This window comes from Suncus etruscus, chromosome 5 (genome assembly GCF_024139225.1).
Source record: "Suncus etruscus isolate mSunEtr1 chromosome 5, mSunEtr1.pri.cur, whole genome shotgun sequence".
Classification (NCBI taxonomy): Eukaryota; Metazoa; Chordata; class Mammalia; order Eulipotyphla; family Soricidae; genus Suncus; species Suncus etruscus.
Window position 1 is genome coordinate 33,434,579 of NC_064852.1, and position 25,022 is coordinate 33,459,600.

The window sequence follows — 25,022 nt, forward strand, 5'->3', positions numbered from 1 at the left end:
AACAAGAAAAGCACAGTCTGTTACAGAGGAAGCAGATCCAGCAATTAAATAGCAGTCAATCTGGCTTTAAGGCCACATGTATATTCTAGTCATTGAGCCCCCGCACAACATATAAAAAGCATCACCACACTGCAGAGGTCACAATGGTGAAACAATTCAGAACATTGCCATGCTCAGTGAATGAAGATGGTAGTTCAGAAGACCCAATTAGTATCTGGCATCTATATAGTCTTTCTGATGAGTACTTAGAAGAGAAATGTGAAGGATGTTCCAGAAACTCAAAGAATCTGTGGAACAAATAGAATGAATAACCAATAAGACTCAAGAGAATATGAGAGTTGTAATGAGAGAACTTCAAACAGAAACAATAGAGGGGCTGGAGTGGTCGTGCAAGTGGTGGGGCATTTGCCTTGCACAGGCTAACCTAGGACAGATCACGGTTTGATCCCCCAGCATCTATTATGGTCCCCCACACCAGGAACAATTTCTGAGCACATAGCCAGGAGTAACCCCTGAGCTTCACCAGCTGTGGCCCCCAAACCAAACCAAACCAAACCAAACCAAACCAAAAAGAAACAATAGGCCTGGGAAATGTGTTGGACAAAGTGAAAAACTCACTTGAAGGCCTCATTTACAGAAAAATAGTGGCTAAGGAAAGAATCAGTGATCTGGAAGATGAGCTGCATAACACCTCCATGCAATGGAAAAAGTTGAAAAAAAGCCTAAAAATAAATGAGTAGAGGATGAAAAAATTCTCCAAAATGACAGATTAAAGTAAACCTATGGAATAAATTAAACAAGAACAACATAAGAATCACTGGGGTCCTAGAGAGTCAGGAAGAAAACTCGTATGAAGAAACAAAACCAAAGTCATCATTGCTGAGTAGTTTCTTGATCTGAAAAATGCAAGGACACAGATTCTGGATGCCCAGAGAATACAGCTAATGGAGAGAGACACAAATTAAAGACCCCATATGCACATCTTACTAACAATGGTGAAAAAATACAGAGATAGAATACTGAAAACAGCAAGATCAAAAAGGGAAATCACATATAGAGAAACACTCTTAAGATTTACATTAGATTTATCACAAAACAACAGGTGCAAAGACAGTGATGGGTTATAATGAAAACATGTAATGAAATGAATACCTTACCAAAATACTTTACCATGTCAAACTTTTATTCAGATTTGAAGGATGGCTACATTACTTCACAGATAAACAATAGCTCAGGAAATTTACAGACTCAAAAACAATATTAAAAGAAGTAAAGGGATATATGGGAGACAAGCTGGGAACAGGAGTGGAGGGAGGATAACATTGGTGGTGGGAAAGCCCTTCATTCATTGTCACTATGTACTGTAAATAATTCTGTGTAATGAACTTTGTCACAATAAAAAAAAAGAAGTAAAGAGTCTATTTTGGAATAAATATCACACAAACACACCAAATGTCTAGAAAACATAGCACAAAACACATAATGACAAAATATCTCTGAAATTTAAAAACTAAGTATACCAATTAAGAGACAGTGGTAAATGGATGAGAAAGTTGAGCTAAACATTTCACTGCCTATAAGAAATACATTTAAATAGTTAGAGCAAAAACATAAACTTAGAGTCAACGTTGGATAACAATGCTTCAAGCTAAAAAAAAAGTCCCTTAGAGAGGTTGGGTGGCCATACTAATATTAGATGAAACATATTTAGGCTGCAAAATGTTATAAGAGACAGAGAGGGGCATTTCTTAATAATCAAAAAATATGTATATTGGGGATAAATACTAAACTTATATGCTTGTAATGAGGGGCCAATAAAATATGTAAAACAACTGCTAATATAGGCAATAAAAACATCACTAACAACACAATAGTAGTGAAAATATCAACACTGCTCTGTTACCTCTTGATAGATCAAATTTGTTAAAATGTAACAGAGATATATTGTATTTGAAGGAAGAAATGGGTTAGTGGCTTAGTATGTATTTTTGCATACACACACACTCACACACACACATATGGCTGTTCATCCCCAAAAACTTCAGTGCACATTCTTCTTTAGAGCAGGTGGGACATTCTCCAAGAAAGGTCATATGCTAGGCCACAAAACATTCTCCATAATATCAAAAGGACAGAAATCATATAAATTATCTTCTCAGAGCATGATACACTGAAAATAGAAGTGAATTACAGAAAAAAAATTAACCCTAGAAGGTTAAACATCTCACTACTGAACAACCAGTGGGTCAGAGACAAAAACAAAGAGAAAATTAAATTGAAATATTACTAGAAACAAATGAGAATAAATATATAAATTATCAAAATTTATGAGACACAGAAAAAGTGGTATTAAGAAGAAATTATTTTGCAAGCATTCATCAGGCATAAAGAATGTATATAAATAAACTAATTACACAACTTAAGAAATTGGAAAATGACTAAAGAAATCAGTTGAAAATAGGGAGGCTGAAGGAAATAATAAAACTTAGAGCAGAAATTAATTAACTCTATGCCCCCTAAAAATGATCAATGAGTTGGGTCATAAAAATAAATATGATTGATAAACTATTAACAATATTGATAAAGAAAGAGAGAAACAATAATCTGAATCAGAAATGAAAAGGAGAAAGTCTCTACAGACATGAGAAATTCAAATGGTAATCAAAGATTACTTTGAGACTTTTATGCTATGAAACAAAAGACCTAGAAAAAAAATGGATTCTTTAATACCTATAACATCCTAGGGTTGAACCAAGATGATCAGGAATAACTGAACAGACCTTTAATATTTAATATTTAATACATGAAAATGTAATCAAAAGGTTAAAAAGTAAAAGTCCAGGCCCAGATTAATTCACTGGTGAATTTTTTCAAAACTTTAAAGAAGATCTACAGCCAACTTTTTAGGTTCATCCAAAAAAATGAAGAAATAGAAACACTCTAAAATATATTTTATAAAGTTAACATAACTATAATACCAAAAGCAGACTGTGACATCACAGAAAAAGAGAATTACAGGCTGATATGCTTGATGAACACAGACAGAAAGATCCTCTACCAAATACTAAACAATAGTATCCAATAGCTCATAAAGAAGGTATAACCAGGACCAAGTAGTTGCAAAGATGATTTATCACGTGCAAGTCAATGACTATAATAAACCATATAAATAAAAAAAATATTTGATCATGTGAATAGAGATATAGCATTTGACAAGTCCAGCAACTTTCATGATAACATTTCTCAACAAGATGGGAAGTGAAGGAAATTTTCTCAATAGAGTCCAAGCCTTTAACTACAAGTCCATGGCAAACATTTTTCTCAATGAAGAAAACTAAAAGCTTTTTCTCTAAGATATGCCTATGGACAAGGTTGCACCTCTTGCTACTTCTATAAACATAGTGCTAGAAGCATTTGCCATAGTAAAGCTCAAAGAAAAATATATCAAGGATATACAAATAAGACATAAAGAAGTCAAGTTCTCATTACTTGTAGATGACATGAAACTGTATTTACAAACTTTTAGAAACAGTAGATTTATATAGTAAAGTGGCAGACTGCAAAATTAATACACAGAATCCATGACTTTTCTATATAAAAATAAGGAGAAGAAAGATATTTAAAGCAAAACAATCCCATTAAAATTATACCTCAAGGGCAAGAGAGATAGCACAATGGTAGGATGTTTGACTTGCATGTAGCCAATTCAAAGACAGATGGTAGTTCAAATCCTGGTATCTCATATGGTCCCCAGAGCCTGCCCGGAGTGATTTCTGAGCTCCAGTGCCTGAAGTAGTCCCTGAGCGCCATCGGCTGTGACCCAAAAACCACACACATAAAAATATATGGGACCGGTGCAGTGGCACAGCAAATGGCCTTGAACGTGGCTCATCTAGGATGGACCCCACTACAGGAACCCATGCCAGGAGTGATTTCTGAGTGCATAGCCAGGAGTAACCCCTGAGCATCACCTGGTGTGCCCCCCAAAATTTTATGCTTTAGAAAATTAAGTACCTTAGAGCAAAGTTAACTAAAGAGATAAAAGACCTATGCAAAGAAAAGTACAAAACAGTGATTCAGTAAATAAAAGAAAACATAAGTAAATGAAAAAAGGAAGACCCTGATTGTGGAAAGGGAGAATTCACATCATTAAAATGACAATGGTTTTCAATGCATTGTACAGATTTAAAGTAATTCCTATTAGAATACACATGACATTTTTCAAATAAGTGGATGAAATGTTCTTAAAATTCATTTGGAAAAATAAACACCCATGAATACCAATATCACTCCTTGGTTAAAAGAAGGTGTGGGGGGGCATCACTTTCCTCTACTTTACATTGTACTATATGTAGTAATCATTAAAACAGCATACTATTGAAGTAAAGACAAACCCTCAGTTTAATGGAATAAACTTAAGTATTCAGAGACTGACTTCCCCCATGTATACTATCAGTTAATCTTTTTTTTTTTTTTTTTTTTTTTTTTTTTTTTTTTTTTTTTTTTTTTTTTTTTTTTTTGTTTTTGGGCCACACCCGGTGACGCTCAGGGGTTACTCCTGGCTATGCGCTCAGAAGTCGCTCCTGGCTTGGGGGACCATATGGGACGCCGGGGGATCGAACCGCGGTCCGTCTCCTAGGCTAGCGCAGGTAAGGCTTACCTTACCTCCAGCGCCACCGCCCGGCCCCTCAGTTAATCTTTAAATAAGGGGCAATAAATACAAAATGGAGCAAAAATAGGGCACTGGGCTTGACAGACTTTGGATGCCTGTACCCACAATTGCATTGAGGCACATCAGAATAAACTGTGCCCAATAAATAAAGGTTATCCAAGGAATAGTTTAAACTATTCACCCAAAATATTCAGATAAGGGGTTAATATCTAACAGTGGTCCTCAAACTATCGCCCGCGGGCCACATACTGTATTTGTATCTGTTTTGTTTCTTCATTGCAAAATAAGATATATGCAGTGTGCATAAGAATTCGTTCATAAGTTTTGTGTTTACTATAGTCAGACCCTCCAATGGTCTGAGGGACAGTGAACTGTCCCCCTGTTTAAAAAGTTTGAGGACCCCTGATCTAAGATATACAAAGCACTGGTAGAATTTAGCAGGAAAGAGACATCTAACTCCATTCAAAAATGAGGAGGACTAGGAATAGACATTTCATCAAAGAAGAAATACAAATAACAAAAATGCATGAAAAATGCTCCAAATCATAACTATTTGGGAGATGTAAGTCAAGATAACAATGAAATATCATTTCACACCAGATAGACTCAAACATATAACAAAAAACAAGGACAATCAATGCCAGCCCAGATTCAGGGAATAGGGGACTCATTCAATGCTAGTGGTAGTATCAATTGGTTCAGCATTTTTTTAGAACTATATGGATATTTCTAAAAATAAAAAAAGGCTAGAAATTTTTATATGATCCATATATACTATTTCTCATGATATACCCTAGGAACTCAAACAAACCATGCAGTAAAACCCTCCACTTTCCTATACTTGGTGCAGCACTATTTACAAGAGCTAGAATCTATAAACAGCCTAAGTGACTGAGAACAGATTAGAGGCTACAGAAATTGTGGAATATCTATCTGTACAATGAAATACTATGCAGCTCTGAGGGAAAAAATGTAGTAATGAAATTTTCTTACATAAATGGATATGGAGAATATTATGCTGGTTAAAATGAGTCAGACATAGAGAGATAGACTGTTTATAGGATATAAGAAAAATAAAAGACAGAATGTTAATAATATTCTTCAAACTACGGCCCGCGGGCCACATATTGTATTTATTCCTATTTTGTTTCTTCACTTCTAAATAAGATATATGCAGTGTGCATAGAAATTTGTTCATAATTTTTGTTTTTACTATGATCTGGCCCTCCAACAACAGTCTGAAGGACAGTGAACTGGCCCCTTGTTTAAAAAGTTTGAGGACCCCTGATATAGACAATGGAGATGAGGCTCAGAAGGCTTAATCCATGTTAAGAAGCTTGCTACAAAGTGCTAGAAGTACTGTTAGGATATGAGAAAGATCAAATTTGATAATAATGGTTGAAATGGATCATGCTGAACAAGATCTGGATGCTGAAAGGGGATAAAGTGTTACATATGATACCTATTCATTAACAGTAGTGCATACTATAGTGTCAAAAAGAAAATAAATAGAAAGGAGAGTGAGAGTAAGAGAGAGAAAGCGAGAGAAAGAGAGAGAGAAAGAGAGAGAGAGCGAGAGAGCGAGAGAGTGAGAGCGAGAGAGAGAGAGAGAGTGAGAGAGAGAGAGAGAGAGAGAGAGAGAGAGAGAGAGAGAGAGAGAGAGAGAGAGAGAGAGAGAAGTAAGATATCTTCTCCAGAGGCAGTAGGAGGTGACAGGGAAATGAAAGAAATGGAAGAATGGAAGCGGCAAGAAATGTGAAGTGTGGTATATATTGTATGACTGAAACTAAATAATTAACATTTTGGTAAACACAATGTAAACTTTTTAATAAAACATGTTTTTTAAAAACATAAAAACTACATTGAAGAAAACTGTTAAATAAGATAATATGCTACCGTATTTTCCGGCGTATAAGACGACCAGGCGTATAAGACAACCCCCTAATTTTGCAGTTAAAACATAGGCTTAAGCCTATATTTGCTGTATAAGACAGAACGTTCCAGTGTTGCAACTGTATGTACCACAGTGAGCCAATCACAACAAGCAAAGGTTCAAAGGTTATACTATCATAGACTTCCTCTCTGACTCTGGTCAATCTGAGAAAGCTTTTCACAGTGTAGATTTGGGTCCAGAACACTGTATAATTTGCATGCATAAAAAGCCTGCTTGGATTGGCTGAGTTAGAGAGGCGGTCTGAGCTGCCTGGCAGTGGTTGGTGCAGGATCAAGTTGGAAAATTCGTTTTGTGGCAATATTCAAACAATTTTCGTTTAGCAGCCTATTGAAACATTTTTCGGGATATACTCGGTATATAAGACGACCCTCAATTTTCGGTTGACTTTCTTTTGTTTCAAACGTCATTTTATACGCCAGAAAATATGGTATTTACGATCATGTATATATTTAACACTAAACCCATTATGGAGAATAATGCATGGAGAGTAACTTTAACTGTAGTGGAGAAAGATGTAAGTGAATTTAAAAATGCATGAATTATTACCTTTATGATTTTTACCTAATAAAATTTATAATACAGTTTGGGAATACTTTATGCTACTTTTTCTGAATATATAAGATAATACTCTAAACATATTAGTACTTCAAGTCTTAATGTAATGAAAATGCTATTATCTTGATATTTATCTTTTAATAAATATGTCCTTGTTTTAATGATAGAAAGTTTCTTACTTTTGTGGAGAGAGAAAATGACCAGAATTTTAGTTCAAAAGATTTTCAATACAGCTGAATATTTATGAAGGAATTTACAATGACAATTCTCTATGAGAAAGAGATATATTTTCCAGAGCATTTTTATAAATAAAAAATCAACAGAATGTTTTATTTAAAAAGCATGAACGAGCTTATTCTTACATTTGTTATATAAAATTATAGTTATATGTGCTTTAGCTTATGACTGATCCTTCAGCTTTAGCACATCTCTGCTATCTAATCACATTTTTTTTCTCCAGCAGAAAATAAAGTTAAGTAGCCAAGAGACTAATCTCTCTAATGTATTTTGATACAAACTTCAGAATTAGATATATCTTATTCACTACTCAGAACTTGCCCTATTATGTCGGTAAAATAGTCTCACCAGTAAAATTAGACTGGGACCCATGGGGTACATATTTATCAATTAATTTGTTTTGTTTGTTTTGGGGTTATTCTGGCAGTGCTAAAGGCTTATTTCTTGCTCTGTGTTCAGAGATCACTCCTTTTGCTGCGCTGGTAACCATATGTGGTAGAGGAATCAAACCAGGGAAAACTGCATGTAAGACAAGCATATTAATACTTATAGTATCTCCACAGTTCTTATATATTTATTTCTCGCTAAGATAAAGGGTTAGTGAAATGAACTTTAAAAAGTACATTTGTTGGAACATATATTTCTTTAATTCCAAAATATAGGTTTATTTTTCTTTTTAATTTTTCTTAGTTTAAATAATAGGGTTATAATTGTGTTCTACTGCATGGTAGCTATCTACAAATTTACTGCACAGCTCTGCCACCAAAAACCCATACGTTTTACCTGTTCCAATGCAAACACTGGTCTGATATTCCTTCCCATTCATCCACATGCTATGTGTTAAATAATAGTCATTATAAGTGGATATTATTTCCTACCTTAGCACCACCCAAAACATAAGCACACACCTATGATGCTGTGTTACTTTTAATCAACATTCTTTGTACCCCTCAACTCCTTACCCAAATTTGGTATTTTGAGTCTGTATTCCATTAGACAAATATGATCAGTCATCAATATTTTGTATATTCCATTTATTTCTCAATATATCACAGATGACTAAGAATGAAGGATATTATATTAATAAAAGCATTAATATTTAACCTGTAATATCAGGGTTATCCAATCATAACCACTATAATGATGTGAAGACCAGATCACAGACTATCCTAAATTTTTCTTACCTCTTATTTATTTGTTTTAGCACAATACTGTTCATTATCTTGGATAAGATACCTGGAAGTACATGACATTTTGTGACTACATAGTATTCCACCTAAGTATATTCCATTATAAGAATCACAGCTTCTTCATCTGTTAATTTTATGCTGTACATTTGGGTTTCATCCATATTCTGGGTATTTTACTAATAGCAACAATAAACATAGTTGAGCACGTGTATTCATATACAATTTAAAGTATATTTAAATTAATATGAAATATAGTTAAATTATTTTATGTGAGCAAAATATAATAATAAATGAAATATTTGTTTCAAATATTAGCTCCATTTTTACTTTTTTTTTTTTTTTTGGTTTTGTGGACCACACCTAACAGTGCTCAAAACTTACTCTGCATTGTGAATTTAGGGATGGCTCTGGGAAGGCTCCATAAGACCACATGTGCCAGAGATAGAGATTGGCATTAGACAGTTGCATACAAGTCAAGTGCCTTAAGCACTGTGCTATCACTCTGGCTCTGTTGTGAAATTTTTAAAGAAATACATATTACTTTTCAGATAGGTTGTACCAGCTTGTATTCCCACTAGCAGTGAATAAACATTCATATTTCACTATATATCTATCAATGTTTGGTTTGTGGCTTTTGTTTGTTTGTTTGTTTGGCCACACCCAGTGACTCTCAGGGTTTACTCCTGGCTATGTGCTCAGAAATCTCTCCTGGCTTGGGGAACCTTATGGGACTCTGGGGATTGAACCATTGTTGGTCCTAGTCTAGAGCGTGCAAGGTAGATGCCTTAACACTTTCGCCACCACTCTGGTTCTAACATTTGTTATTTTTAAACATCTCAGCATATGCATTTTAACTGGTGTAGATAATTCCTCATTATTATTTTTTATTTTATTTATCTGACACTTAGTGATAATGAATTTACGGGCCTTGGGAATATTCTTTTTTCTTTATTCTTTGGTGCCCTGCCTTCTGTGCTCAGGGCTTTCTCCTGGCTTTTCATTTAGTGGTCGCACCTATTGGTACTTAAGGAACCATGTACCATATTGAGGACCTGCTCCAGGTTGTAAAGAAGAACCATACTTCCTTTATCTTTAGCTCCATTTTATATTTTATTTATGGATATATCTGTATATATTATCCCAATAAGTTACTGTATTTTTTCTGAATTTTGTGAATGCTTTATAGATTTTGGATATTGATACTTTGTCTAAAGTATTGCATGGGACACTCTTGTCTCATTTATTTGAGTATGTTTTGATTTTAGCATGTGCATGTTTTTCATGAGAAATTTTTCAGTCCAATATAATCCCCTTGCATAGTTTTGTTTTTGTTACCTTGATTACATTAAAATCAGGTCATTGAGGATCTCTCAAATGTTCCAATCCTGGAAAATTCTTTCTATGTTTTCAATAGCTTATTTCATAGTTTCTTAAGTCTAACCTCGAAGCTTTTGATACACTACCATAATTTTTATGCATTCTGAGATATATTTTGGATTTAAATTTCACAGACAATTACCAATTTTCCCAATATCATTTTGTTGATGAAGCTTTTCTAGCAAAGAGCTATTTTCAAAACAAGACTTTGGTTCATGTCAACATTTCCATGGTACTGCTTGTAGTATCCAGTCAATTTTATTGCTTTTCTCTTCTTATTGAGAAATTACTCGAACAAGATAAGCAGTAAAGAGTAAAAAAAAATGGCATATAGAAAGTAATACTCCCTTACTTACTGTAGACAGAATTTCTAGGAATTTAGAATTTAGAATTTCTAGAATTTAGGACCTATGGAAAAAGAAGAAAGCCTGCTTTTAAAATTGAAACACAATCTAAAGTTAGTTTTTCACATAGAGTCAAATGACTCACAAAATATCAGGAAATTTAAATTTTGGCTTAAGTACAACCAAGCATAGCTTTAATTTATATCTTCACAAATTTTGTATGTATGTTTTTTATAATTTATTCTGTTTTGTTATGGTCACAACCAGGTGGTAATTAGGGCTTACTCTTGACTTCGTGGCAAAAACCACTCCTGGTGGGACTTGGGTTCATATGGTGTTAAAGAGAAGAAACGGAGGTCTTCCTTGTATGTGCAAAGCACACACCTTCCTGCTGTACTATCTGTACACTTGCCCCAAAAAGTTTTACATTGACATATTTGGGCCACACCCTATGATACTCATGGGTTACTCCTGGCTATGTGCTCAGAAATTGCTCCTGACATGGGGATCATATGGGACACTGGGGGTACAAACCACAGTCCATCCTAGGTTAGAGCATACAAGGCAAATGCTCTAAGGCTTGAAACACTGCTCCGGCCCCAACATCAACATTTTTAATGTGCTATTTTATTTGACTTAAAACAGTCTGATTTCTTCGATTTAGAATCTTCCATTAAAATTTTAAAATGGAGGCCTGGTGCTGTCCTTCATTCTTTGACCCCTCTCCCAATCTACATTCATCCCAAATGTCCCATCACTGCCTCAATAGTTTTATTCCTCATCACTTCAAACACTTTCCTGTAGAATTCATAACATACTACACATTTTTCTCATTTACATGTGTTTTCATAATTGAATTATTAGTATTTATGAGTAACTACTTAATAGATTAGGAAAGTGATTCTGAGGGACTGGAGAGATAGCATGGAGGAAAGGCACTTGCCTTGCATGTAGAAGGACGGTAGTTCGAATCCCGGCATCCCATATGGTTCTTCTGAGCCTCCCAGGAGAGATTTCTGAGCATAGAGCCAGGAGTAACGCCTGAGCGCTGCCAGGTGTGACCCAAAAACCAAAAAAAGAAGAAAGAAAGAAAGGAAGGAAGAAAGGAAGGAAGGAAGGAAGGAAGGAAGGAAGGAAGGAAGGAAGGAAGGAAGGAAGGAAGGAAGGAAGAAGGAAGGAAGGAAGGAAGGAAGGAAGGAAGGAAGGAAGGAAGGAAGGAAGGAAGGAAGGAAGGAAGGAAGGAAGGAAGGAAGGAAGGAAAGAAGGAAGTGATACTGAGATCCTAATATTATGGGAATTTTGTACTGTATTAATTTTTAATAACATAATTGATAGATAAACATTGTAAAACTTACTTTTCCATTAGACAAATGTTTTTCTCTTAGTATAACCAAGCTTCTGATCTATGGGGTAGGAAATAATATCTTTCAAGTTTTTTTAATAGTCTATAAAGAGCAATGAAGTTATATGAAATGCCTTGCTAGTTAATAAATTGTATCTGTATTCTGTATCATATGAGAAAGTATATTAGAGCATCTAACTGCTTCAGGTGGACAAGGTTTACTGTTGTCCTCATTTGCATTTTCTAGAATGAAATAACTTTAAGTTTCAGTAATGAAGGCATGAAATCTTTTAATAAAATAAATGCCCAATAAACAAACAAACAAACAAAATAAAAGTCAGGGCTAGAGCGATAGCACAGCCAGTGAAGCTTTAAGCATTTGCCTTGCATGCAACTGGTCCTGATTTTATACCCAGAATCTCATATGGTCTCGTGAGCCTGCCAGAAGTAACTTCTTAATGAAGATCTAAGCAAAAGCTCTGAGCACCTCTGGGAGTGTTCCCTAAACAAAACAAAAATACATATCCTTCAAAATTCTATCATGATGCCACTACATTTAAAAAAAAATCTTGCCATTTTAAAATTTAAACAAAAATTTCTCATCCCAGAATCTGGCATAACACTAATTTCCTTTTTGTTTTGCACCAATTTAATCTATGATTTATGGTTTCTGCTTTTCTTTTTCCTTCAGCCTTTGTACACAGAATTCCTTCCCTTTGACTGTACAGTCCTGCATTATGCCCAAAGACTGTGAAATCTCGGAGTGGTCTTCATGGAGCCCCTGCTCCAAGACATGTCATTCAGGGAGTCTTTTGCCAGGATTCAGGAGCAGGACGAGGACTGTGAAGCATATTGCCATTGGAGGTGGAAAGAAGTGTCCTGCACTTCTGGAGAAAGAAGCCTGTATAGTTGAAGGAAAATATTTGCAGCCTTGTCCCAGGTATCGTGTCTTCTTTTGGGTATTTAGTATGCTACATAACCTCACTTTATATGAGATTGTGGTATTAGCAACAGTCTATGAATCAGCACTATTAATTCTATATTAAGTAAAGATTTCCATCGGAGGCAGTGTAACATCAGATGTAAATTTATGTAATTTGCCATCAATTCCTTGGATTAAAATACTTTTTGTTTGAATATCTCTTAAATTAATTTAAAAAATTGACAAATGAGTTTATCTGTGAGCAATATTTCAACCCTCTACTGATGCAAATCAAATGCTCAATGATTATTAGTCATTATAACTTTATTTTTTCATTATAACTTTATAAGTCATCTCTAATTTGGTGATAATCAAAGGATATTTGTAATGTGTTTACTTTATTAATAAGGTAATTGATATATAGTCCTAAATTTAAGAGTAATTGAATGCAGATCCCTGATTTGTTACTCTCTTCTCCAAATTTTATTACCACCAATTTGTAATGTTTCTTCTTTCCCAGAGTCCTCAGGGAATAAATTTATGGTGAAAAAATGGCTATCATCAATTAGTTGCTTTATTTTCATATTCTATTATTGGTGCTATTTGCCTAATTGCATAGCTTTTAAAGTTTCCAATGTATTTTCATCTGAGTTCTAGTCAATAATAGAGGTGCAAGTCTGATATTGACAAATTATGAAGACCTAGCTCTTCAAAACTATGTTGATAATTAACATGTGTGAATTTCTGTTCAACAGCTAATCTAAACTATAGCTACTAAGTCTGAAGCTCTAGTAGATCATTGTGCAATATTAGTAAATCTCATAATAATTGAGAATTATTTGTTTAGTAAAACTAAAATCAGGCAAAAGTTACTTCTCTGCAGCCCTCTTTCCTTCATTTTGTTTTTCTTTTTATGATTTTAGTTTGTTTTTTCTTTTTCTTCTTACCATTTATTTTTCTCCTCTTTTCTATATTTTCCTTTTATCTTTCCTTTTTTTAAAAATTATTTTATTTTCTTTTATTTTCCCTTATTCTGGTTACTATATGAAGGTGGCTGTTTTTAATAGCTGGGTGCTTTCCTTTTATTTTTTTATTTTTATTTTTTTTTAGAGATGCTTCTTGTTCTTTCTTCTCTTTTCCCCTATCTTCTTCTGAATTGATATTTATAACCTCTAGAAGAAATCCTCCCATTTGTTTTTTTTTTGTTTGTTTTTTTTTGTTTTCTTTATTTTTTCTGACAGAATTATATAAAATGACTTTTCTTGTTCTTGAATGAAGGGGAGGGGGGAATTATAATGGAGGGTACCAGGACCAAATAGTCTTATAAACACTGAGAAGAAATGAAAATTATCAAACTCAAACACCAAATACAAAGTCATGACAACAGAATCTATACCCAATCTACAACAAGCTATACACATAAGGGAGCAGTTACACTAACAGACCAGGAATGGGGGAGTAAGAGAGGGTGATATGGGATGCATGCTTGAATAGGGGTAGAGGGAGGACAACATTGGTGGTGGGAATGGCCCCATTTATTATCACTATGCACCTTAAATATTACTGTGAAAAATTTGTAATTGACTTTGGCCATAATAAATATATTAAAATAAAGAAATGAATCATACGGTGATATGAAGTGTCTGTGAAATACAAAAATAATTTGTATCTAATAGTGACAAATTTTCAACTATAGATGATTTATTTAAAGAATTTCATAATTTTAAAAGACCATGGTTGACAACTTTCTGAATTATTTTAAGTAAAATAAATAAAATAATGAGTACAATAATTCAAATTGAGTAGGAAAAATTTATTATTGACTTATTAAAATACTATACTTTCTTTTCTAAGGAAAATTGTTGTATATTTCTGAAGGATATAAATATAGTTACCCAGATGTCTCTACATTCCTGCAGTCTCTTTACTATGTTTAGCACAGAACCTGGTATTTTATATACCTAATATATAGCTTTTAAACTTTTAATGCAAGCAGTATGATTTAGCTCTTTATGATCAGAATTGACAGAGATCAAGGTTCTGTCAGTTTCCAATCCCATGATTTGTACAACAATAATTTTTACACGATATTTTCCATCAGTTGTAAGGAGTTCTTTTTGTATTTTCATTAATCTATAAAAGATGTACATCTCTATAGATGAAACACATCTATTATTCCTTCTTGAAAGATAACAAATTAAAACGATTTGAGGGCTTCATTGAAAAAATTAACAACTCTATGTAAGGACTATTTGAATGTACAATAATTTCAATGATGATTATGATGAGAAAGTAGATGAGTAAGTCTGACAGCAAGAATTTGCTGCTCTTTTCGCAGTTCCTTCCAGTAACCTTCAGGTTTTATTTCAGGTTTTTCTCTTTGTCTTGACAGTTAATGTACTTCTTTTAGAAGGCAGACTGGTACCTCCCTGATAATACAACAGTTTGTTATATTTACATTTATTATATAAAAATTACTTTTTAAAATACATATGGTTGGTCCATAGCTATATGGTATTTAAAAAGATATTTTAGAATATCATAGACTTTTCACCATATTTAAATACTCCTGAGACTGAAAGTGCATAAACTGGTTTACAAATTGAACTTAGCTTGTATCTAAAGTCAAAGTTCTACTCTCACACATAGTAATTTTTATAAAAATTACTGTAAATGTATGGAATATTTTAGTCATCATATTTTATATGACATAATGAGGAATGGTAGCAATGTAAAATGTACCAAGTTAAATTATTGTATTGGATTTCATGTGATTGAATCTTAACATTGAAAAATAAGATCTGACAAATGTCATTGTAGTTTAATTTCATCCTCTAGTTTTCCTATTTGAAAATGTCACTGTGTAAAATTATTTAAAAAATCATAATTTGGGGGAAGTACAGATCTAACAAAATTCTTTGAATTGCAACCACAGTGTTTAAAGACATTTATGTGTTAAGTAAAGATCCCATTTAAATGTGGAAGGAAACATAAATAACAGTAATGAATTTAATCTCGGAAAACATTCTTATTTGCCTTAATTCTAAGCAGTGCCCTGCTTAATTCTAAGCAGTGTTTATCATAGGAAAACATAGATTATGTACAAATTTTTGAAGCTAGTTGAATCTGTGATTAAATTTATTGTGAATAAGAGTTATAGAAACAAAAATCTGTTGGGAAATAAATTGCCTATTTCTCCTTTCCCAGATTTTCTGAGAAATTCATATATATTGATCAATTTAATTTATCTTCATCCCAACAGAAAAATGTATTTTTCAATGGCTTTTTCATAATATATTTTTATAAAACTTTAGATTATAGTTTATTGTTTACACTTCTTTCTTGCTATAGAAGTGTTTATTTGTCCAGTAAATACACCTTGGTCTCTTGCTATATGCCAAAAATTTGAAATATTTGTAAAATCTTGAGGAAAAATATATAGACTCTTAATCCTTGTAAGACTTAATTTAGTGTATATGCATTAAAAATAAACTACATATTTTGTGTATGAGCTGTAGAAAAAAAAACCCAAAATATTTGATGCGATAAATGCAAAGGCTTCAACAATATTATGATATTGAGGCATCATCTCAGATAAAATAAAAGTGAATGAAATATCTAAAAAAGAAAGTGTACATTTAAATCTCTTAAATTCATGGAAAGTAATATTTCACAAGTAATTCTATTTCTTCACTGGTAAAGCTTTCGTTTCTTATCTCATCCTATTTGCTCCAGTCAAGAATTTCGTTTCTAAACTCTATGGACCTGTTCTTTAAGGTCTTATTATAGGATTGAACTAAGAGAAATATATTCAGAAACATTCACAGAAGCTCGATTTTCATAAGGTAAATTATTTCAGTTTTTTAAGTATAAATTATTTCAGTTGAAATATGACAGACAAAAGTCTGAGAGAGATAATGTGGGATATATTAGCCCTGCTTGGAGTTAGCTTTGTAGATTATAGCCTTAAGCTTGTTTTGTGAGTTTATTTTGATTTTCATAAACTTATTAATATTACAAGTATCTTCTTTCTTTTTCAATACACATGCTTCTTGTAATTTTATCACCTTTTTCACCTTCCATCTATATAACACAAAGCATTTACATTTTATGGGTTAGGATGGGGATAACAAAATTACAGACATGGGGTCATAACTACTTTTTACATCTTAGCCTTTTCTTTTTTCTTTTTTTTGTTCCAACATTTATTGAGCACTTTTCAATGTGCCAGGCATGGTGCAAGGCGTTGGGTATAACAATGGTTAAGACACAGTCCCTCAAGGAGCTCACAGTCTAATGGTAAACTACGGAGTAAGCTGAGGCACAGAGTGGTAAATGACTTACCCAATGAGGTAGAAATAGCCAGGTACTTGAAATGCGAGACTAGAGCTGGCGAGAGGGCAGGGTATTAACATTTTAGCCTTTTCTTGATATCTCCTATCATGACCTTGGGCATGATATTATTCTCTACCTCACAATATTGAAAGATAATTGTTTTACACGTTTTCTTGGAAGTTGAGTCCTTTCCCATGTCTCTTTTGTTTTGTTTTGCTCTTGTTTAGTAGCCCAAACAGATAATGCTCAGAGTTTACTCCTGACTGCACTTAGGACTTCCTCCTAGTGGGCTCAGAGAACCATGTGAAATACTACAGGATAGAACTTGGGTTGGCCCTATGAAAGGCAAAGACCCTATCCACTGTATTAAGGACCTATTTATTAATTTTTGATTATTACCTCAAATATTAAATCCTGTGTCTTAACTAGAGGGAGATTAAAGCATTCTGAGATGCTAACTCATAAATTAAAATGTTCTAAAGAAAAGATAACCAGGAAAGATAAAACACATAGGTATTCCAACATTTTAAATGTTTAATGTCAAATAGTTGAAACATTTTCTAATATAAAACATCTCTGACTTTAGATGCCTTGTACATTTTTACATAGGAAAAATTTTGTTTAAAACATTGTAAAACACAATATGGAAAAATGTCAACTGCAGGCATTTTTTTGCAGAGGCAAACCTCAGATGACTTATCTGTGGTTTTCTCCACATTATTCATGTAAAATTAGCTGTTGAAAGAACTTAGAGTGTCCTTTAGAGTGTAAGATCAAAATAAAATAAAGTTTTAAAAGTATAATAGAAAAGTAGAGAAAAACCGTTAAAAACCCTAAACAAAAGCTTCATGGCTAATCATATCATACAGATGGTCTGATATTATAACAGAAAAGCAAATTTGTAAAACACTGTTGTATAGTGATCTGAGCTAGAATTGATAGGTTTTTATTCTCCATATCTTCTTGTCTCAAGTATATATTATTTGATACTCATTATTGGTAAGATATTATTTTCAAAATTTATGATATAGGCAAGTTTATATTTAAATTCCCATAGCCACTTTGGTTTTAAATTAATCTTCTGTCACAAGCCTGGTTCTTCCTATGTGTTCTTTCTCGCTAGGAACTTAAATTTTTCTGTGATTATGTTTAGATAAAATGATTTCCATTGAAAAAACCCTGAGAATGAGTAGAACATTTTTACATTTGAAAAATGAAGTCAAGAATAGACAAAATGAAAGTGATGGTTAATAGAAGCTCATTTTATTATTGGCTTCTTGTGCCCATTAGAATACAGTAAATATTGAAGTTCTATCATGTGTAAATTATTCAGTCATTTCTTAGTGTGCAGCTAGAATTGGCATTGTAGGATATTATTAGGAAATAATCAGCATTATTGCCGATGTGGAATTGGCATTATCAGAAATAAAGGGGTGTATATCTAGAGCTATAAAGCATGACTCCAATGGCCACCTTCTTTATGTTAACAATGGCCTGGTTTTTCAGATAAGAAAAGTCTTTGATTCGTGATTTTAAGTGTAGCTTCAAAAATTGAGGAGTGACAGAGGATTGGAATTTGTTAAACCTGGTACTCTAGAACAAAATAGTATGCATATTAGTTACAGACATTTTCTGTATCTTCCTTTACTATATACACACAATAGGTCCTCAATACATGTTTGTCAGATGATTTAACAAGACTTCTTCTGGCAGAGATCTGGCTTACACAACCTTATTGTACTCATGCCATTGGTACCAAGGAGCCTCAGGAAACACATTCCTCTGATTGAGGACAACCAGGGCTCTCCTCAACGGTTATTGGAAAACTATGTGGTACCAGGGATTAAAGGTTGGTACCTGATAGATAGCACAGTGGGTAGGTCAAAAACTTGGGTCTGAGAGATAGTACAGTGTGTAGGTTGCTTAAAGGAGGCCGACCTGGTTTCAATTGCTAGAACTCAATATGGTGCCCCATCATTGCTAGGAGTGAGCCAGACTGCAGAGCCAGGAGTGGGCCCTGAACACTGCTGCAGACCTAAAAGAAACAAAATAAAAATATATCAAAATTTAAGAATTTGCATATGTGAGACATTTTTACCACATGTATTAATTTTATCAGCTCGAAATAATAATTTTTAAATAGTTTTAAAATGCTCAATTATTTATAATTTTGAGAAGGGAAGAAGTTTAATAAGACTCATGACCTATAATAGAAAAATCTTTTTAGAGTAAACTCAGTTTTTTAAAAATACATCAAGTATTTAATCAGGAGGATACTGATATCTTTTTAATTGAGTCCTTTCCCTGTTGTATATTGTCTCATGTGTTCAATTGTGCCACTTTAAGTTCTCTGGACTGAAAATTTGTTTCCCTCATAGCATAAGAAAGTTAACATACTGCTAAGTGCTGTTTCTGGCAATAGAAGTTTATTAATAATATATATTTAGAGTTTGGCTAGCAAAGCCCTCTGCTGAAGAGCAGAGAGCTTTGCACTTCGGAGTAGCTTTACATAATCAATAGTCCCACTTTGTTCAATAAAAATTACTAGAGCATAAAATGTATGAAGCCTGATTTGTTCCCTTTATTTTAGTTGTCAGTTCAGCAAAAAGTGACAAGTTCATTTTTTCTCAATATATTTACAACCGTAAAAGACTATAGACATTACCATAAATTAATCATACTGTAGTACACTGTTTTAATGTACACACATTTAATTTGAATACCTTGCACTAGAGTTTCAATTGCAAAAGTGTTTGCGAATCTATATACTTCGTCAAAACATGACCATTAACTAATGTAATTATCCATTCAATCTGTCATCATTAAATCACTTAAAATTCTATTCCATGTTGCTTTGCTTTATATCAAAGGCTTTAGAAAAAAAAAAAAAGAGAAGAAATCCACATTTTGTAAAAAATTCTACACCTTGAGAAAGTGGCAAAGCATGCATTTGAAAGGACAGAGGTTACTATAAAACTCTAATACTATTGCTATTAGAATCACTTTGTGTGGCATTAGTAGGATAGAGGTCTTTTAAAAATAGTAACTAAATGTGCCTACTTTTCTATTTTGGCTTCAGCAATTTAGGATGTCTCTATTCACTTTTCACAACAATGAATTAATTTCTTGCTCCTCTTGCCTTCCTTCAATTTGGAGAATAGTTTGATTTGATTATTGGAGACTTTGGGTTACACAAAATGACTCTCAGAGAAACAAGCTGACTACCCAGGGTATTGGATTTTAGGACTTTGAATAGCTTTTTTTCTAATCCAGAATTAAACTTGTGTGTCTCTTAATTAAAAGATGTATTTGCATTATCTTATGTCCTTTTCTTAATTAGTGTTTACATGTATCTTGGTTTATGTATGAGGGTAGTATGTCCTCAGTATTCTTTGCCATCTTAGTCTACTCCCAGTAATTCTTGACCAGTAGTAATTAATTCCTCTGGCAACTGAAGCACTGTTGCTCAATCCAGCTGTTCTTGGGGATCATAAGAGATACACAGCTTTAGGTAGTGGGATATGTAGTACTGGAGCTCCAACACAGGGTCTGGTACATTTATGGCATAAGCTCTACCACTTTGAACTGTCTCCTCGGTACAAGATATCTCTTTTTTAACAAAATACTAATTAGTAAAATTTAATATGTTATTGATACACTTATCTACCAAGTTTTTGGGGTAAACTTTAATTATGGAGAATATATGAAGAAACAAGGCTGTACACTTCAGGAACAGGTAAAAGATGCAGAAAGTGGGACCTGAGAAATAGCACAGTGGTAGGGTGTTAGCCTTGTATGTGATAGACCCGGGACGAACTCAGGTTCTATCCCTGGCATTCCATGTGGTCCTCCAATCATGCCAATAATGATTTTTGAGTGCAGAACCAGGAGTAACCTCTGAATGCCGCTGGATGTACCCCCAAAACAAACAAAGGAACAAAAAAATGATGCAGAAAAAATTTTTTAAGTTGTTCATAAAGAGGTTAACAGTGGTGGTGGGAATTGGTGCTGAAACATTATACATCTAAATCAACCTTGAATAAGTAAATCATAGTGTCTTAAATAAAAACAATAAAAATAAAAAATAGCATTAAGAAAAATAATGAATAAAAATACCCTGAATTTCACAGTTAGAATACATTCTGGCCCAATATTTGAATTGTGGTTTTCTTTCCATGAACTTTCTCAAATAAAAGTTCAGTGTCAAGTAATTATGCCAATACTTACAGCAACAATAATTTGAGATTATTCTTTCCTCCAATCTTCTTTTTTCTATTTATATTTAGTGCATTTGGATATTGTTTGTACCTTTTCATATATTCAAACTTTGATGACTACTCACTACATATCCCCACAGAAACCATCATTGCCTTCTATACTGGCATTATCCTCTAAACTAGTCTCTCTCTTATTTGTCACAAAATGGCTAGGATAGCTCTTTAAAATTAATTTAAACTGCATTTGCTTATTACTTCTCTATTATTTTTCTCACATATTTGAAATAGTACTCCTTAACCTTACTCTGGCCTCTTAGGCCTGACCTTTGAATATCCTTCATTTCCTGTCAAGCTCATACATCCTTTATTTACTGCACTGACTTCTATGCTTTCTTAGAAAGTACTAAACAGTTTTGAAATGCTTTTCTTTTCACTTCCCTGATAGTCCTTGCCCACATATTGTTGTGTATATTGAGATACTTGGACTCTGCATCTTTCCTATTCCTGTCATAGAAAAAGCTCATCTTCAAACTTTTTTTTATCCATATTGTCAGATGTAACATTACATGGTAAAGTATTTATGTATGTTTCCCCTTCTACATTGCTCACTTTCCAAGATCAGGACCCAACCTTGTTTGCTACTGTGAATGTTTATAGTCTGAAATTATGCCGAGACATATAGTTTGTGTACAAAAGTTACTTTTTGAAAGAAAGAATGCTTGAATGACTAAGTTTTTTGCCTAGGAGAAATAAAAACAGGGGGGATAAAATAAGGATAATAAAATATAAAGTATAGGAATAAAATGTAAAATATAGGACAAAACCTATTTTTTAGAGTTTTAAAATAAGGCTCACTTTTATCTCGTTTTTATCTTAGGTGCTTCATACTCATTTTTGTTAATAAAGGTACCAGATAAATTGTTTCCACTGTGTATGCAGTATTTAAGTTAATAATGTTTGTTTCTTTTTTTCCCCTTCTTTTTTTTTCTATTTTGTTTGAGCCAAACAAGGCAGTGCTTAGGGGTTATTCCTAGCTCTTCACTCAGGGATCTTTCTGGGAGGTGCTCAGAGAACCACGTAGGATGGTGAGGATCAAAGGCAGATTGGCAACATGCATAGCAACGCCCTAAGTATTTTACGATATTTCTAGCCCCTTGTTTCTTTCTCAGAGGTTTGGACTTCTTGTATGGCTGACAGTTTCTCTGGAACTTAAAACTGGACTTTGATGTTATTTTTTTTCCACTCTAGATCATGCTATAGCCTGAACAGATAATAAAGAATATAAGTAAGTGTAGATATTCAGTGACCCAGAATAATATAAAGATTTGGTTTCAAAATGTTGAAAATTATTCCCCTTCCTAAAATGATATATATGTATTGTTAAGTGGTATATGAATTTTCACAATGAAACAATTTCTATCCTGTAATTTTCATTTTGTATTAATATTATTTTTTCTAAAAGTATCAAAATATAAACCTATGGGAATAGTGTTCTGAGTTAATAAAAGATCTGATATAAGATAATCTGTAATAGCACTGTGTTTAGGATTGGATGAAATGATGGCCATGCATTTTAAAATAGTATGAGACTTAACAGAGGATTCATATGAGTATGTATTTTGCTTCAATGTATAACATCCTTCAACTTTTTTAAATCAACATCAATTTTTATTATAATGACAGGTAGTTACTTCTGGTGTACTGAACTTGCTTTCTATAATCTCTGGTCATTTTTTCTGTTTGCCATTCATATTTTCATCATATTGAAGTGTTATTAATCCTGTCTTTTTTGAACTTGAATACTGCCCTTTACTTGTTTTTGTGGGAATATTTATTCTTTATGCCAATTTTTCATCTGTAAAGGATAAATAATATTTCTTCACATAAAGTAATCTGTTTGATTATATTAGCATAGTGCCTGATACAGTAACTATGAAGAAATATTGGCCATTACTATTATCATTACTTTGGGCATATGCCACTATACAATAGTAGACACAATAAATCAATGCTTTCTCTATTTTGTTATCTAGAACCTTCCATAAAAACAAATGAATCCATATTAATTAAGACCCATGATTATTGACTGACTTTTTTCATTCTTTGCCCTTTATTCTAATTGAGAAATTTCTACAATAAATTTTAAAGTGCTACTCACATAGTATAGACAAACTCTGACACCCAAAAACATCTACACTTCCCTTCTAAGTGAGAAGACAAAATGAGAATGTGTTGAAAGGTTTTGAAGTTGATGGTGACCATAGAAAAAGCCTCATCTTTGACCAGGGCAAAGTTCTTCAAGTCAGTTTGGTAGTTCAGCTTTCCTGAGGCCAAAGGAATCGGACTATAACAGCTTTTCAAGGACATATGCTGGTTACAGTGACTGAGTGGGATCCTTTAAATTTTCTAGTCTGTTAGACCCTAGAGACACTTCTCTAGTTTGGAAGAGTTCAGGATGTTGACTTTATGACTGCAGGTTATTTGTGACAAAACATAGTACTTTGGAACTGATACAAAGAAAAAACGAAGGATGGCAGGGACTATGAGTAGACTGACCTTTTAAAGGGATATAGAAGATCACTGTTGGTAGTTTTTTATTTTTTCCCTTTGCCTTTTGTGGCTTGTATTTTTATTCGTAAATATCTCAAGTTCTTTGGAGAATGTGATGCTTGTGTGTAAAATTTGGGTGATTTTAGTTAATGAATTATAAACAGTTTTTTACTGTGTAAAAATACATGATCATTAAACTTTTCTTCTTATGTTTCTTCATGAGAGTTTTTCAAAACCCTCAATTGCTAAATCAAATAGAGCCATGATAAATAAATTGAAAAAGCAAGTTATGCAGTATGGCCTAATCCTTTCAAATAAATCACTATGATATATCTAACTCTAAACTCTATTTCTCTTGTGCTCTTTGATGAACTTGGGTGACTGGAAGTTAAAAACTAGCATTCAAAGATCTCTCATATTAGATGGATGAAATAATAAAAAAAAAGGAAGTGGTGTGTCCTTTTTTTGGTAGCATCCTAGGATAAAGTGTCTAAGTAGAAAAGATAAGAAAAAAGGAAATTAAAATGTATTGATTTAGTATATGACCAATATTAACATTTTACATAATTGTTCTTTTATAAATAGAAAGTATTTATACCATTATATAAATATATATAATTCATAAAGTATATATCAGTCCAAAGTCACATGACATGTCAAAACTCGATTCACAAAACATGTCATTGTAATCTATATCCATGTTTCTCAGAAAGTGGCCCAATTTCCAATTTCATTCTTTCCTGTAACTTTGTGCTCTTTCCTACTCTTTGGATTTCCAGCAATGTCCATATCAATGAACTCCTCTAATTACATGAATTTCTTCTGTGGTCCTCTTGGAATATCTTGGTCCGAACAGTCCCTGGTTGAGAATTGTTACACTAAAACCTACTTACTGTCTGTATATTAGCCCTACAATTTCACCTAGTTTTTAATTTGTTTTATTGACTCACCATTAAATAGAGAGTAAAATTATTGTAGAATGTTGTTTCAATTGTGCTATATTCCAACATCTATTCCTTCATTACTTTCCAGCTATTTTTTCTTATTTATTTATTTAGATTTTTGCTCTTTGGGCCACACCTGGTGGCGGCTCTCAGAGGCTACTCCAGGCTCTGTACTCAGAAATCACCCTTGCCAGGAATTGAACCAAGGTCCTTCCATGGTCGGCCCTATGCAAGACAAATGCCCTACTACTGTGCTATCATCAGGGCCCCTCCATATATTTTCTATATTCACAATATTAAAGAAACTGTGAAGTAAGCTGCCATATGTATTTTAGCAAGTATACTAATCTATTATAAAACTAAAGGATATATTTCTACTCATT

At 33.2% G+C, this 25,022-nt stretch overlaps 1 protein-coding gene across 1 annotated transcript in view; it reads left to right on the forward strand.

Moving 5' to 3' along the window:
- Positions 1-25,022, forward strand: part of THSD7B (thrombospondin type 1 domain containing 7B) — a 957,836-nt gene that overhangs the window by 368,709 nt on the left and 564,105 nt on the right. Inside the window, exon 4 of the mRNA XM_049773766.1 lies at positions 12,363-12,611. Coding sequence (XP_049629723.1) covers positions 12,363-12,611 — 249 coding nt within the window. The remainder of the gene's footprint in view (positions 1-12,362; positions 12,612-25,022) is intronic.